Source organism: Camponotus floridanus, unplaced genomic scaffold (assembly GCF_003227725.1).
Source record: "Camponotus floridanus strain SB8 unplaced genomic scaffold, Cflo_v7.5 scaffold13, whole genome shotgun sequence".
In the NCBI taxonomy this organism is placed as follows: Eukaryota; Metazoa; Arthropoda; class Insecta; order Hymenoptera; family Formicidae; genus Camponotus; species Camponotus floridanus.
The window spans coordinates 1,909,931-1,925,680 of record NW_020229248.1 but is presented as its reverse complement, the minus strand read 5'-3'; the positions used below and the strand labels follow the sequence as shown (position 1 = coordinate 1,925,680).

The 15,750-nt window shown below is 30.3% G+C and overlaps 3 protein-coding genes across 8 annotated transcripts; 2 read left to right on the top strand and 1 right to left on the bottom strand.

The window, feature by feature from the left end:
* Positions 1-2,756: 2,756 nt before the first annotated feature.
* On the top strand, positions 2,757-8,164 carry LOC105255107. Of its 2 annotated transcripts, XR_003122396.1 has the most exons (8): positions 2,757-3,198; positions 4,235-4,297; positions 4,485-4,622; positions 5,048-5,209; positions 5,445-5,739; positions 5,818-5,981; positions 6,064-7,328; positions 8,093-8,164. XR_003122396.1 is itself a non-coding variant. In XM_025405987.1 (7 exons), exons 1-7 carry the CDS (start codon positions 3,151-3,153, stop codon positions 7,273-7,275), a joined length of 2,082 nt encoding a protein of 693 aa, XP_025261772.1. In that variant the 5' UTR covers positions 2,757-3,150; the 3' UTR covers positions 7,276-7,771. The 2 variants fall into 2 exon arrangements, 1 of the variants encoding a protein (XP_025261772.1); XM_025405987.1 differs by lacking the exon at positions 8,093-8,164 and having other exon boundaries at positions 6,064-7,771.
* A 65-nt stretch (positions 8,165-8,229) lies between these two features.
* On the top strand, positions 8,230-11,651 carry LOC105255106. 5 transcript variants are annotated; one of them, XM_025405989.1, is made up of 5 exons: positions 8,230-8,295; positions 9,535-9,859; positions 10,248-10,851; positions 11,103-11,328; positions 11,417-11,651. In XM_025405989.1, the coding sequence occupies exons 1-5, from the start codon at positions 8,269-8,271 to the stop codon at positions 11,603-11,605; spliced, it is 1,371 nt and encodes a 456-aa protein (XP_025261774.1). In that variant the 5' UTR covers positions 8,230-8,268; the 3' UTR covers positions 11,606-11,651. The 5 variants fall into 5 exon arrangements, with proteins under 5 accessions (XP_025261774.1, XP_025261773.1, XP_019884272.1 ...); XM_025405988.1 differs by lacking the exon at positions 8,230-8,295 and adding an exon at positions 8,848-9,095; XM_020028713.2 differs by lacking the exon at positions 8,230-8,295 and adding an exon at positions 8,848-9,114.
* Positions 11,575-14,589, bottom strand: LOC105255086 (SH3 domain-containing protein Dlish). The gene is made up of 5 exons (XM_011264161.3): positions 14,401-14,589; positions 13,633-13,868; positions 13,022-13,384; positions 12,482-12,749; positions 11,575-12,288 (listed from the first exon to the last, which is right to left on the bottom strand). Exons 1-5 carry the CDS (start codon positions 14,447-14,449, stop codon positions 12,011-12,013), a joined length of 1,194 nt encoding a protein of 397 aa, XP_011262463.1. The 5' UTR covers positions 14,450-14,589; the 3' UTR covers positions 11,575-12,010.
* Positions 14,590-15,750: the final 1,161 nt, after the last annotated feature.

Genomic DNA, 15,750 nt, shown 5'->3' with positions numbered 1-15,750 from the left:
ATATTTTTGTAATTTCTTGTGTGCATAATATCTGTGCTAGTTCTCATAACCTTTCTTTATGTTATTGTTATTGTTGCTATTGTTTAAATTGCTGAGAGCAATTTGTTTATTATTTTCTTATTAAATATCACAAGAAATGTATATATGTATCGGCAACATACAATTAATTCTAAAGCTTTTAATTCTTAGTTATTTTTATTGCAATCCAAGTATACTATACAAAATATTACTCTTTTAATTATTTTTTACTTTTTTTTACTATTTATAATTATATGCTTTCTAGAAGAATAAAAATTTAATTTTAATATAAATTATCGGAAAGTTCCACAGAGTATTTCTATTTATCTTTTTTATTCTTTTTATTATTTTTTTATAAGAGATAAAACAAAGATACATGGTTTTCTCAATTAAGAAATAAAATATTAAAAAAAAACAGAAAATATAATTATGTTAAAGATGTCAGTATTAATACTAAGCAACAGAACGGTAATCTATGAAGACAGATTTGGTACCGAAGCTCACGAGCCATCGAAAACATTGATATTACGAATGGCAATGGATGAGATCACATCTTCGTTCAGCCAAGTTCCATAATAGAAAAATTTAATAATAAAAAATAAATCACAAATTTGTATTTTACGATTAAAAAATAAAAATTAACAGAAATTAATATTTGAAAATTTAATAATTAAAGTAAATTTGACTAAAAAAATTTAAAAATAATAATTGACAAAAATGTCCTGTTGCATGAATTTTTAATATGATTTTTAAATTGGTTTGATAGCTCGAGTAAATGATTGGAATAAAATTGATGATTATATTAAATAGTCATAGACAACAGAAGAGAATTATTATTTTAATTCAACTAATTTCTTAAATAAATTAAAATAGTTACTTTCGCCATGAATTAATTTTTTATTCAGAAAAAAAGACGATAAAATTTCTGTAAATCTCTTGCAAAAGGAATAAGATTGTTTTTTTCAAAAAAGACTGTCCCATCCACGTGGTTTCTACGTTCTTTAATTGCCGACATTGATGTCAAGTTCTTCACTGGAAACGTATCCTGAAATTATTAGAAAATTATTAGGCGAATATGATCAAGTTGGAGGTAGCACAGCCAACAAAATAACCAGCTACATTATCGACCATTGAAAACTACCTTTAGCAGTAGTTCGCTGCGTTGTCGACGATCGGTAAGATACCGATCGACTGTTCGGTATCTATTAGTGTTAGCTCCTATTCGATTATATTCGCTTAATACTTTCCTAATATTTCAGAATATATTTGCAGCTTGAAAATCATCGACGTCGAGGGAGTTAAATCGCGGTAATCCGCGAACTGTAAATATTGAAATTCTGAAATATTAATAAAGTATTCGAAATAATTTGATATAATTATTATTATTAATAATTAAAAAATAATTAACTTATGAAAAACGACATAAAACTGTATCGCAATGATAAATCCTTATCGAATCGTAATCATTAATTATTTCTGAATAAAAATTAAAACAGTGGATACAAAAGGATATAAAAGGGAATAAAAGAATTAATGCTTTCGATTATTAATGCTTATTATAATAATTTCTTTAATAATACTTATTAAAATTAAATAATATTAATATAATTAAATATATTAATATAATTTTTTATAATGCTTATTATATTAATTTTATAATAATTAATGCTTTAATAATTAATGCTATAATAATTAATGCTCGATTATTAATGCTTATTATAATAATTTCTCTAACAATACTTATTAAAATTAAATAAATTTTGAATTTTGTCTATCTTTCCACGTCTTTGAATATTTTCTTTAATAGTCCGCGCAAAATGCACCAATAATAAATAAATACTTTCTTCTATAATCGAAGAAACGATGATTAATTTGATTAATACCTTTAGCATAGAATATTTCGGCAACGAATTACCAATAATATATTCAGCCTTGCTGACATAAACAGTAACGCGTTATTATTTACATATTACGATCTCGTTGTCATGTGTGTGTGTATGTGTGTAGAGAGAAGGAAAGAGAGAACCACAAAATGTTATTTAAAAATTTAAAATAAAAAATTTATTTATATCAGCTACCGCTAAAGATAGATTTTCAACGGTTGATAATTTAGTTAAGTAATTTTGCTAGTTATGCTACCTCCAACTTGATTATATTTGCCTAATAATTTCCTAATATTTCAGGATTCATTTTCAGTGAAGAACTTCATCAATGTCGGCAATTATTGAGCTACAAATATTTAAATTCTAAAATATATTGTTAAACGATATAATTAACCATAATATTTTAAATTTAATATTTATTACATTATTTAATTTGATTCATTTATACATAATTAATTAATATAATATAATGATATAATAAATTATAGAATAATGTATTAATTAATTCAATTTTGTTTTCTCGAGGAAAAATACGCTTTGGGCAACTAAAAAATCTTTCAAACGATTCATTCTTGAATATTAATATCCGGTTGTTGAGGCATTAATGATGCTTTCTTGTACTTTACAAATTGAAAGAAAATTAAATAATTTACAATTATTTCTAATTTTATTAAATTCATAAATAAAACCTAAACATTATTTATGAAGAAACTGCATATCGCTTTTATTATTAAATTTGATGAAAAATATTTTTAGTTCGGATAGTAAAGTAAAGAGAGACGAAAATCCATTCAGAGGTATATACTGGTCTCTTTCTAATTTTGCAATTCTGATTTTCTATAAGACAGTAAAGGAAGGCTTGCTCCAATATACTGTAGAGCTCAGTGGCGTCGCAATCCAAGTGCACTCGAAACTGCATTTATTGTTAAAAAATCTTTGATGCGAGCTAGTTCACAGTCTTGTTCTTGGAGTCCGTTGCCGCCCGTGGACGGGAACGGACGAGTTGAGTACGTATTGCGCACTTTGTTTGGATTGCTTTGGATTCACAATCTTTGTCTGGTGTCATCAATATTTGCAATCAAATATTTGAATAAAGACTCATTCAGTTTATGACAGTGAGAGTGTGATTGAGCCATGTTCCTCAGTCAGTGCCAATTCAAACCGTAGAATACAACGCACTCGTGATGATCCTGAGTTGACATTACTCTCGATCCGCGCAATAAATACCGCCTGTAAAAGTGACCGAAACATGGACATTGCGGGAAACGGTGTAGACGCGTTGGATCCGCGTATACAGGTAATTATTATCGAGTTATTATTCCAAAATCTTATCCGGATCGCGATTGATCTCGGCTGTTTACAGGCGGGTTACGCCCGTAAAACGATCAGGTTAGGTTATGTTTTGCGAGCGCCCAGTGTCTAACACTGCCTGGTACATCGTCCCATTTTGCTTTCACTTTCCTTCCTTTGCACGGATGTAAGATGCGTCCGATTATGAGTGATTCGATCGTTTAAATCGTTATAGTGACAATGTACTGTTGAAAGAAATTATTTTGCATAGTAAACGATATTTAATTGAGAGCAATTATCTTGCATAAATGTGCGATGAATGTATGCAGTTTTTCTTTGCCATATCTTATCCAGAGAAAAAAAGCCTTTTAACATGAGATTTCTGAGATTTTTTTCAATCAGTAAATATTTAGATTAAAGTGACCCTCTTAGATTTTGATAAAAATGTACTCAATCGACTTATTTTTGTGTAAAGATTTGGAAAATAAAAATCGTTTGATGCTCTGTAAAAAACATTATTAAGCTAATGATGATACTTTCGAAGATTAGAACATCTGTCATGCAATAAGCATAAACGTGAGCTGCACAACAGAATAATACAATTTTGAAGTTTTATAATAATAGATAGTAATAGATAGAAATTTTATAGTAATAGTGTATTTTACGTTATACGTTTTATATTTTAAATATATATATAATACAATCATAAGAATATTTTATAAATGGATTTAATAAATAAGAAAATCATGTAAAAGCTTGTTTTCAAATTTCATATACTTTTCTATTACAATACATGCTTACAACGACATTATCATCATTATAAATTTTCTAATTTTTGAAAGTATCTTTAACACTTAATAACTTTTTTATAGCTTTGAATAATGATTTTTACTTTTTAAATCTTTATTTTTGCGTGAAGAGAAATTGATTGAGTGTATTTTTATTAAAATCTAAGAGAGTTATTCTAAACTAAATGTTTATAGATATGATCTCTTTAACATTTCAAATTATAAAATGGATTATAATATTTGTGTCTCTTTTAGATCGAGTTGGAAAACTTGAACAATGCAACAGACGATATAAATAAATTGGAAACTGAATTGGATGTAAGAGAGAGAAATAATATTTCATCTATAATAATATTCATACATACATAAATACATACATATATGTACATATATATATATATATATATATATATATATATATATATACATTTATGATATACAGGAAAAACAATATTTAGATAAAATATACTAGTAATATTAATTTGATCTTTAATTTATTTATTAGGAAGCTCATACTGCTTTTAGACAGCTTCTTTCTGATACGACAAGGAGATTGAAAGAAATTACTGATAAACTTGGTATTAGTTGTATTGAAAAAGCGAGATGTTACTACGAAGCACTGGAGATGGCTCGTCAAGCTCAGGTATAAATATAATCAAAATCTAATTTTCTTATTTCATAAAAAACAGCTTAGAAAATGATATATTAAAAATTGTATAATACTGATTTACTATTTCAATAAATGTGCATGTATATACTTATATACATATTTATATATATACATATATGAGATGGATTATGTATATATACATAGCTAAAAGAATATATATATATATATATATTTATTTATTTATTTATTTATTCATTTACTTTAGATATGTATAATATTAATATTAATATGTATAATAATATAATAAATAGCTAACACTTTATTTTGAATATAATGATTCTTTATGTTTATACTATAGATTAATTAATCAATTATTTTGCATTGTATTTCACTTAAATTGTAACTAGCTGAATTATTATGTAAATGAAACAATAATATTTTTTGTATGCAATTTGCAGGTGCAATGTCAGCAACAAGCGCAGCTGTTTCAAAGAGCCAGCGAAATTCATGCAGCTGCAAAAGAAACGGTTGCTTTGGCCGAAGCACGATTTATGTCTCATCAGCATGAGTGGAATTTCGATCAGGCATGGCAGGATATGCTCAATCATGCTACTATGAAAGTAAATATTAGAATAGAATGTATAATATGCATATGTAATCGCATTATACATTCAGTTATCTTTGAAAATGTTATGAGGCATTTGAAATCATTGAAAATATTTTAATGTTTTATCTATTCATGTTTATTCCATTGAAATTAATTTAGCAATGATTGATCTTTATGATGAAGACAGGTTTATAATAATAAAAAGATAAGTTTCATTTACATGATGTAGTTACATATCTTTTATATAGGTCATGGATGCTGAAAATCAGAAAGCTGAATGTGGTCGAGAACATCATAGAAGAGCGATGCTGTTTCATGATGCTGAGAAGAAATTATTGCAATTAGAAGAAAAGCATCGACGTTCAATAATAAAAGCACGACCGTATTTTGAGGTGAAAGCTCAATGCGATCAGATGTTAGCAACGCAAAAGGAAAGAGTAGAGTATCTGCAGCAAACCGTTAAAGAAGTTAAACGTAATTATGCCACAAGTCTTCGAACATTGGAGAACATTAGTAATCAGATACATCAACAACGAAAAGATGGTACTATGAAATATATTTGGGAAATATATATGAACTAGTTTTTTATTTCTTTATTTTTTTAAGTATATTATGTTTCAGATATTGTAGCTAATGGACCGCGAGAACCTGGTGTCGGTGCCGAACTAATAGGTTCAGATATATGTCAAAAATATGAGAACGAATTTAACAATTTCAACAGTCGTAAAATATCTCCAATTAGATACAACCAAATTGAAAACAATGAAAAACCACATAATATCAAAGTTAGTAAAATACACAATTGTGTATCTTATATAGGATGTTAAAATTATCGATGTCTATTTTATCTATATCTGAAATTCACAGGAATTTTGTTTGACAAAGGAGAAGACGGAACACATTGATAAGAGGTCTGTGGATGGCAGCGAAAGCAAGTTCACGCAATGGGAGTTAGAATTGCAAGCTAGTATAGAAAAATTAAATCACTTATCAATCGGAAATCCCTTGCTTGCCCGGAAACGAGATGCGCAAAGTTCTTCCGATCTACGGAGCGTCGTTGATGTCAGCAGGGCGAATAATTTCTTACCCACCGAAATATGGCAGAGGCAACTTCAAAGATCGATTAAAGATCCGAAGACTTTTGAGAAAAATGAACTTATCGATAGCAGCTCTTCGCATTTGCAAAGATCATACTCGATGATTAATTCGATGCTAACATTACAAGGTGCATCGATATTCGCTTCAACAAGCAATACTACAAAATCGCTAAATAATAGTCCAGTAAATAGAAGTACATCGAATTTCGAGAATAGGAATATTGAGAAAGCAGGAAGCGCAGATATGTTGAAATATGTGCCAAATAGAATTTGTCAACTCGACATTAAGAACAAGAAAGCACAGAGCAGCTGGAATATTAACGATTATTCTAATCACCTTGATGTTACGAGTGAAGAACAAGAAAAAAATAAATGTAGTAATATAAACGATAGTTTAGTCAATACAAGTCATGTACAATCTACGAATTTATCTACGATGACAGATTCTTTCAATATCAAGTTCCTGCCTGCAGAGCCTAATTTATCAGAAGGACATCATCCTTTTGATTCAGAGAATCATTCTCTAACGTTTCCTGGCATTAGCCAACATCTTATGAGCTCACAAAACGATATTACACGATTGCAAGCACAATTTAGCTCTAATACTTTACAAAAGAATACATCGTGCAGTGCCAATTCCAGTCCGGTGAAGCTAAAGAATCCATTAATATCGTCTGCTAAATCCTCGAATAGCGAGAATATGGGACGGTTCATCGAAGAATCTATCCCTAAACATTTTGCTAGAAAAACTAAAGAGTTACCGTTACTATCGCTTTTCGGACCAACATTCGCGTTGTCGGCGATCAAAGGCAAAAGTTGCAGCATGATCGATTTGGATGATAAACAAAATCTAAAGACGTTACTTGATAATTCTCATCTAGGCAATATACAAGCGATTAGCGCGGAAAGATTGGCGAACGTCAGACCCAAATTGGTAAACAATTATCCAGAGACGAAGAAGACGGACGATATTAAGAAATAAGTACAATACAATAAGATAGATTATTTGTGATAAGCAATTTCTGCGTCTAACATGTAAGTAGAGAATTGTTAATTATTTGTGAATTTTAGAATTTATTCGTTTTATGTACATACAATAAAACTGCAAAAGCGATAATGTTGCAATTTAAATGACGTATTCTTACGTTTTCATTTATGAAAGTCGTTTTTTCAGCTTTATCGATTTCGCTATCGATTGTGCAACAGTCGATTTTTAAGTGCGCTGTTAAGTTAATTTATAATATATGTATTATATCAATCATCACGAATTAGCTAGATATTGATATTACTTATATCAATAATAAACTTAATCGATAAAAAAGCGATTAAAGTTTGAAAGTAATTATTAAAGAGAAGTCTGACAATACAAATTAATAAAATAAATCTACGCGATTATTTGCAATTAGACATACATGCTATTAAAAATCGACCAGATCAATGTATGATTCGTATTGTTTTCCAATTTTTTAACATGTGCTTTTTTTAATAAAACACATTTCTTAACAAATTAATACTTGTGTGCAGTTTATTTTATTATTACATATACGGCTTACAATTACTACAACAATAAATTAAATTAAATTTATATTCAATATAAAATTTATATTTCATATTAGCGATAAATTTATATATTTATTAATTAGATGCGCGATTTTTTATACAAACACAAAGTGTAAAAAAAGCTTTTTTGATAATTATTAATTTACAATTAACTTATTTCTTTAATTTATATTTAGTAATTATATAGTTGGATATCGCGAATAATGGATATCTATCATAAATATATTTCACCCAAACAGATAGATATCGCGGCGGAACACATCCATTATGACATTACACAAATGTATGAAAGCTAAAGATTGATAACCGTCTATCGTCTTGTCTTACAATTAATGTAAAGAGACATAGTTGAGGTTGTGTAAAATCTGTAAAGAAATAACATAATGAATTGGATGTCTTGAATTTTCTTGCAGGGATGCTATACCGATATCGTTATATGTATGTATGTATTTGTTTCTTCTTTGTTCGTTGAAACGTCAAAATGGCCTCATATATATTTCTGATCTAAATACCGTGCGTATATTGAGCATTTTCTGGCTCTGACAACTATAAATTCTCTTGGACTAAATTACAGCGAACCGAGAACATTCAATTGGACTTCAATCAACTATTCAATATATTTCTCATCACAAGAGTCATCTTGAAAATTTAAAAATTTATCTCATTGTTAAATATCTCCTTTTAATTCCGTAAAGATAATTGATTAAAAAATAGCTCTTTTCTCTTTCTCTATTTCTATCTCTTTGGGTAAGATCATCATGCAAGTCATTGCTTATTATATATTATGTCTAGCATATTCAATAATCATAATAAATTGCTTGACTAATTTGGAATTATTTTTTAGCGAAAATATTTGTATGAATAAATAATAGCTAAAAATAAAAAGCAAATATAAATAATATAAAATTAGATTTTGTTTAAGTAAATTTCAATTCAGATCTTGATTTTAATATAAAAACTTTATCAAAATAATTAACATTTATAAAAATATAGATTTTGTACGATTGTCATAAGATGAATTTCAGAAATCGAAAACTTTGAATTTGTATTTGAGAGTAGACCATACTCGTGGCTTGGAAGATCAATTAATCTTTGGCAAGAAAAGTACGTCATCAACGAAAAATTATCAGAAAACGAGCGAGGCGATAAGCATTATCGACGATGTTTCGCGAACAAACGGATAACGAAAGAGTTGATTATAAAGACAAAGCCGACAGTCATGTGATAAATAATCATCGCAAGGCATGTGAAATCTCTCTCTGTACGCACGAGATTGCAGACAACTAAGACACGTATAACCGGTTTCTACAATTTGCCAAAGTTTAGATTAAAGATTAGAAAATGATTTTTCAATTATGATTAAAATAATTATTTAAAAAATAATTTTATACATATATTTATATAAATTTGAAATTACAATAATATAATAATGCAATTCAAAAGGATTAATCATTGTAAAAAATACATAAGAAGGATAGACTAATTTTTATTTCTGGCGAGTTTATTATTATATTATTATTATAATCAAACATATAATAACTAAACATTAAATAATTATTATGATAAATTTGTAATTAATGCGACACATTTATAATGATGGCTTTATTCACTCGATTATTTCAATAAGTATTCCATTAATGTTGAATTTATTTTATTTGGGTAAAATATATTTGTGTTGTAGGAATTGAATTATTCTTATCCCGGATGGAAATATTCGGATAACGACGGGATGCAGAAAAGAAAAGAACTCTCTAAAATGACAGAGAACGAGGTGGAAGATGTGGAAAAGGAAATTAATGAAGACGAGGAAAACGACGCAGATGTACAAAACGAAAAGAAAGGAGGAAAAAATGAACAGAATGATGCGCAGATTGGTGAATGCGCAATTTGTCACATTATCATCAACGATATAAATTTCAGCGGAAGTTTCGCCGACTCCGAGCAAAATCCGTGTGAAAGCTATTTGTTATGTCAACATTGTGTACGAAAATTTTCCGTTCGATCAGGTCATTAAAAGATTCAATCATCTTTAGCCATCATTATATTTAAAGTGGCTAAAAATAGTTTTGGAATTTTCAGAAAATGTATATATTTCTTTTTCATATTTTTGAACTTTTCAAAATCATATCTTTGCGAATATAGTCAAAATTGGTACTTTTTACAGTCTAAATTATTTGTTTCTTCAAAAAAATCAATGTTAAAAACGAGGATAATTTTTAAAAAATCTAAGAATATTTTTAAAAGTCTGTAAATAAATAAATCAAGCATAATAATAGTAACAGTAATTAATCGATGGAAATCGACCATCAAATATGCACCGATTAATTATCATTACAAGCTAATACATTTTTTTTAAATATCTAAAAAAAAATATTTCATTTTCAATTTTCGTAGACGTAGAAAACTCTCAGTCTCGAAGATTGTATACAAGTTTCTCACAAAATAGAAATCACAATGATCGTGTATCCTCGAGAATGTACGATAGATCGATGCACTTGCAACCACCGTCTCATTTCGCACTGAAATTGCGTCGCAATCGGTGGGCCTGTAACTTGAATAGAACAATGCTCGAGGCGACAGATGATGAATCGGATACGACCTCGTATGCAGTCGTTGATTATGATCGAGGCAATCCGCAGCAAGAGGAGCAAACAAAGAGCTATGAAAGACAGTACCAACAGCAATATGGCTATCGCAACCTGATAACGACGAAGAGAAACGACACAATAAATCGATATGCCTCCGAGATTAAGGTCAAAAGTTCTTCTCTGGTATCTTCCGTCGAATGTTCTCGCAGACCCATACGTTGTCCGCGGCTTGACTGCTCGAAGAATGTGGCCTTTTTAGCGCTCACCCATCATTTCCTTTTTGATCATCCTGAAGTGCCGATCCTCAACGTCGATCCTGGCACCGAGAGTACGCTCATCGTCAGTTATGGAGCTCTCTCCTGCAATTCTAGTCGATGTCTAGCTCTCTTACTGGTGTCCGGCAAGCTTTCGTTAGTATATTTCACCATATATCATATGCATATTGCATACACAAAAATACGATACAATATTTCGGCGATATTTCTTATAAAAATAATTTTCATGTAAACAAACCTCGAGATATACAAATAGAGTTTCATTTGATCGATTAGAGAAAAACGGGATTTTGTGTGCAAATAATACATTGAAATATCCAATTGATTCATACTAATTATATAAACAAGTCTTATTCTCATCTAATCGCAATTTCTATTACAATAAGAGATTCTACAGCGAAACTGTTCGGTGGTAATCAGATGAATCCCAAGTATCGAAATCGATTACCTTTACCAGTACTGGCTGCGCGCTTGCATAACAATCACAATTATGAGTGTTGCGAGGAGGTGCACGCCGGTGGAGAAGGCCAGTGCGAGAAGGATATGATCATTGCTTGGGTTGCAGGATTGGACGTCGGCGATACGGTTGACAGACTTCGGTGTAGTATCCAGGTATATCCAACCAAATCAATTTACGTACATAAGACGAAGATGCACGAATGCTTAAAAAAGTGTAATATTTTACTGATTTCCCTGATAGGCTGTGGATAATATCGAAAACCGTGGATTCCGATCACTCACTTATACAGGACCTGTAACATCCTTGCGAGCCGCTCAATGTCCGCGCGATGTCTTTCTGGCTGGCGATTGTATAGTTCTCCATGAGGGACTGATCAGCCACATCACTTTTGGCTGTACTAGTCTTAATGTAAATGTTATTGTACACTAAACCCATGTTACATATTAACGCGTGAAGTATACATTTGTCCCTTAATTTGTAAGTATTATTTCTAAGAATGTGTATACCTATGGTAGTAGCATAAAATTATAAGAAAAATGAACTAATCAAATGAAAAGATTGAGTAGATTATATCCCGTATCCGCGCGAATTCTTATTCATCTTTTAAAAATACATCTTTTAAAAATACTCATTTTTTAGGTCTATCGATATTACATTTGCTTTTTATTTTACTTACTTGGGCTTTCTGGATGGAAAGTGAATATTTAAATAAAATATTAATTGTAATTATTACTCGATCTTTACTTTGATGTACAATATAGAAACAGGAAGATAAAAAAACATTATTGTCAACTTAAGTATAAAAAGCAGGCTTTTCATCTTTAATTGTTCGAATCATAAGCTAGTCATGGCAGGAGGTCTTGCATATGCCTTGGGAATAAAACCGTATTTGCGAGTCTTCGGCGCATAAGCCCAAAGCCAGCCATCGACTGTTTGATTTCCCAGATCCGCATATATCCAATCGGCCCGCTTCACCGATAAATCATCTGGTGCCTGCGCCTTATAATCGTAAAGCACCACTAATTCTGTGCCAGTTGTTTCATCCCGAAAATCTCGTGCTCCTTTTTGTAGCGATTCTCCACCTCCCGTTATATTGCTTATCATACCTTTGCCTGTAAAATGTAAGTAATATTAATCCATAAATTCAATAATTATGTGGAAGATAAATTGATAACAAATAGAATTCTCGGAAATTTGAAAACTTCATCGAAGGTTGTTATTAATACACATGTATTTTTTTTAAATGTAGTTTTAGTTTTAGAATGTAGTTTTCAAGATTTATAGACAATTATGTAGAGAGCCAACCTGGACTATGAGCCTCCGTGGACGCTGTATTCGTAGTGGCAGTAGTGGCAGTTGTGGTGGCAGTCGTATAAGAATGAAGAACATGACCCGGATAGACGAAACCGGATGGCACAAAACCCTCATTACCGTCACAATGTCGCAGCACCCAAAACCAATCTGGATCATCGCGATTTAACACTGTCACGAACTCGCCTCTTTCAACACTGACGTCATTCTCATCCCGCGCCACAAATGTATAAAGAACAATATACCTTCCAGCTGATGGATCCTATCAGATGCAAAAGATTATAGTAAGAAATTTATGCTTTCTCGTCAAATAAGATTTAATGATTATCACAAAAAATACCTAATTTATAATTTAATAATTATTACAAAAAATATTTAATTTATAATTACCATTTCATTAAACTATCAAAATTTTATAAATTAGACATAGTTTTAATATTGGAGAAAACATTTTTTATAAATTTTATTAGAGATTAAAAATTTAATAGCCGGCGGAATATTAAATTAAGTGAGGGACAGTCAGTCAAATAATACCTTGAAGAAGGGATGTACATCTGGCTGAGATGATATAGTCTGTATGGAATTCTGAGATTGCGTGATGTTGGAACGATTGACGTTGAGATCTGCGGTAGTAATATTATTCCGTGTGTAACTTTCGCAATCTGATGCTGACCCGGTATCAGTCTGTTGTGTCTCTTGCAAACGGCCCGTGCTAAGAAGATCACAATCGTTCTCGGTGGATCGCGGCAGCTTTTTTTTCACATTATTGGCTAGTGTCAATTCCGCCAATTGCGACGTATACGGTGCACAATACGAATGCGGCACGAAACCTTCCATGCGCGTATCGGCCGCTATTACATACACCCAATCGTTTTCCCTGTAAAGCACATTCACTATCTGAAACGCAAAAAAACTTTGATATACATTGGGTTTAATCTCTTCGTAATGAATATCATTTTCTATTTTATTATATATTTTTTAGAGATTTTAGGAAGAGTAAAATTAGATAAAAGCAACACTTTTATACATATTATAAAAATTATCATAAGATAAAAATAATGTGCCATATATATGATTTGTAATGTAATCTAAAAGTAATGTAAAAGGGAATTTTCAGAGAAAAATTTTGTGAATTAATCACTGACCTGTCCTCTTTTGACTTGAAGTTCGTCGTCGACGCAAGGAGTAAAATCATGCACAATGACCATTTTGCTGTCTGGAGAAAGTCCATTCTCTTTTTCAATACCGACCCTTACGAGAGTTTCGATACTCGCACTTCCAGTTATTCTTCCAGGAGGCAATGATACTCTATTACTCAAACCAAGTCCTGTGCCTCCTGTTCCAACACAGTCTTTCTCCAAGTTAAAGTTATGTGCTCCAGCTATTTCACAATTAAAGATTACAATAAATAAATTTTGCACATAGAGACGGACTTAAAAGAGATTTAATTTAAAAAATATAATTCTCTTCTTTTTCGATAAGGTAAACAAATTTTAAATACTTTGCAATGAAAATATATTTTCGAAATAAAAATTTAAAAAATGATTTCTAAAATAGTCTTTTAAAATGATAAAAATTAATTTAAAAAAATGATAATCATCAATTTTATAAAATACATTTTTTGAAAATAATTATGTTATTATCACATTAATATGTGATAGTAATTAATTTAAAATTAATATTCTTATGTTCTTTAATGTTTTAATATTTTGTATTTTAGAAGAAAATTACAAGCTGTGCGTGCTTGAACTCAGCTTGGGTATCTTCTTGAAGAATTTGAGCTAGAAGCTGCATAACCGGTCTCGAGCAACAGGTGATCGAGAAAGCCGAATATGACAACTGGCCCTTACGCGATCAAACTGCCACTAATACACCATATTTTTCTTTTCTCTCTTCCTGTATTCTTTACTTACGTTTTTTCTTTTTTCCGCGACGTATGCGTACAGGACATAGAAAGGCCATTCTGTGTTATTTGTTCTCGGAGTTCACTCACTCTGAAATATCGTACATTTCCAGCGCGACACGTTCAACAGGTTCAGCTCAGGTTCAATTACCTGTCTATCGTGATTCAGACGTCGCAACGCGCGCCGCATCCGTCTTATTACACAGGATATTGCACGAGAGATGGAATTACAGATAAAATACTGTATAAGAAAATCGTTCGGGTTGAGAAATGAAGCCTAATCGTGCGAAAACACACTTCTTGTTATGACGAGCGGATGCGTTCATCGACGCTCTCTCGTTTTTCTCTCTTTCTCTTTCTTGAATCCTCGGGCAGGGCTAGATAGGACTGGACAGGACCCTATAGACTATAGACACCATTGCAAATTAATCCTGCACACGGCAGGTAGAGAGCGCTACGGGATATACGTGAGATATCGCGAAGTAACAGACGGTCCAGAGTCCGGAGCAATTTAGATTTCGTTAAATTTGCATGACTCAAATAAATGTAATATTGCATTCCACGAAAGGAATGGAATATATTTATATATAAAAAAAAGATACAAGCAAAAATGAGTCAAAATTAATTTATATAACTGAAAAATATAATATATATCGAGGATGTCATAACAGAGGGGCGTATCCCTAATTTTAAAAATAATGAGATATTATATATTTAAAAAAAATAAAATATTAAATAAGATATTAGTATTTTACTAAAATGCCTTCTTATTCAAAAACATAAAAATTGTATTCTTACCTTGGTAGCAGAATGTCAAATGACATTATTATGAAGTCATAGTACGTCATTAAGACGTCTTTAGACGTCATCTTGCTACCTGTACGTATAAAATTCGACTTTTAAGGTAAAAATCGGACTTAAATCACTATGTGTAAACGTGCGATATTTTACTATCTCTGAAAAGAAAGTTTATATGAAAGCGAAATATAAATATATATAATTATATATAAAAAATATCCCCCTATATATATATTTTTCTTCTCATTTATAATCTCTGTCTGTATGTATAGAGAAAGTAATAAGAATATTTGAAAATTAATTAGAAAAATAATTTTCGCATTGTTTTTTTTAAATATACAATAATCATACATAATTTTTTTATAATATATAATTATACATATATTAAGAAGTGAGATAAAATCTCAAACTTTCGATTTAGATATCTTCTAAATAATAAAATTATTATTTAAAACTGAAATTTAAAACATCTCTCTCTAAAACACACATATTTTTACAAATAATATATATATAAATAACGAATATATTTATTCAGTCTTTCTTTTCTAGTTAAATATATCCA

Excerpts from the sequence above, each read along its gene's own strand:
- LOC105255107 (XM_025405987.1), top strand. The coding sequence starts at position 3,151 with ATGGACATTGCGGGAAACGGTGTAGACGCGTTGGATCCGCGTATACAG. Across the intron at positions 4,298-4,484 it reads AATTGGAAACTGAATTGGAT|GAAGCTCATACTGCTTTTAG; the intron begins GTAAGAGAGAGA and ends TTTATTTATTAG. Across the intron at positions 5,210-5,444 it reads TCAATCATGCTACTATGAAA|GTCATGGATGCTGAAAATCA; the intron begins GTAAATATTAGA and ends TCTTTTATATAG.
- LOC105255106 (XM_025405988.1), top strand. The coding sequence starts at position 9,015 with ATGTTTCGCGAACAAACGGATAACGAAAGAGTTGATTATAAAGACAAA. Across the intron at positions 9,860-10,247 it reads AAAATTTTCCGTTCGATCAG|ACGTAGAAAACTCTCAGTCT; the intron begins GTCATTAAAAGA and ends CAATTTTCGTAG. Across the intron at positions 11,329-11,416 it reads GACTTCGGTGTAGTATCCAG|GCTGTGGATAATATCGAAAA; the intron begins GTATATCCAACC and ends TTTCCCTGATAG.
- LOC105255086 (XM_011264161.3), bottom strand. The coding sequence starts at position 14,449 with ATGGCCTTTCTATGTCCTGTACGCATACGTCGCGGAAAAAAGAAAAAA. Across the intron at positions 13,385-13,632 it reads TTCAAGTCAAAAGAGGACAG|ATAGTGAATGTGCTTTACAG; the intron begins GTCAGTGATTAA and ends TTTGCGTTTCAG. Across the intron at positions 12,750-13,021 it reads ATGTACATCCCTTCTTCAAG|GATCCATCAGCTGGAAGGTA; the intron begins GTATTATTTGAC and ends TGCATCTGATAG.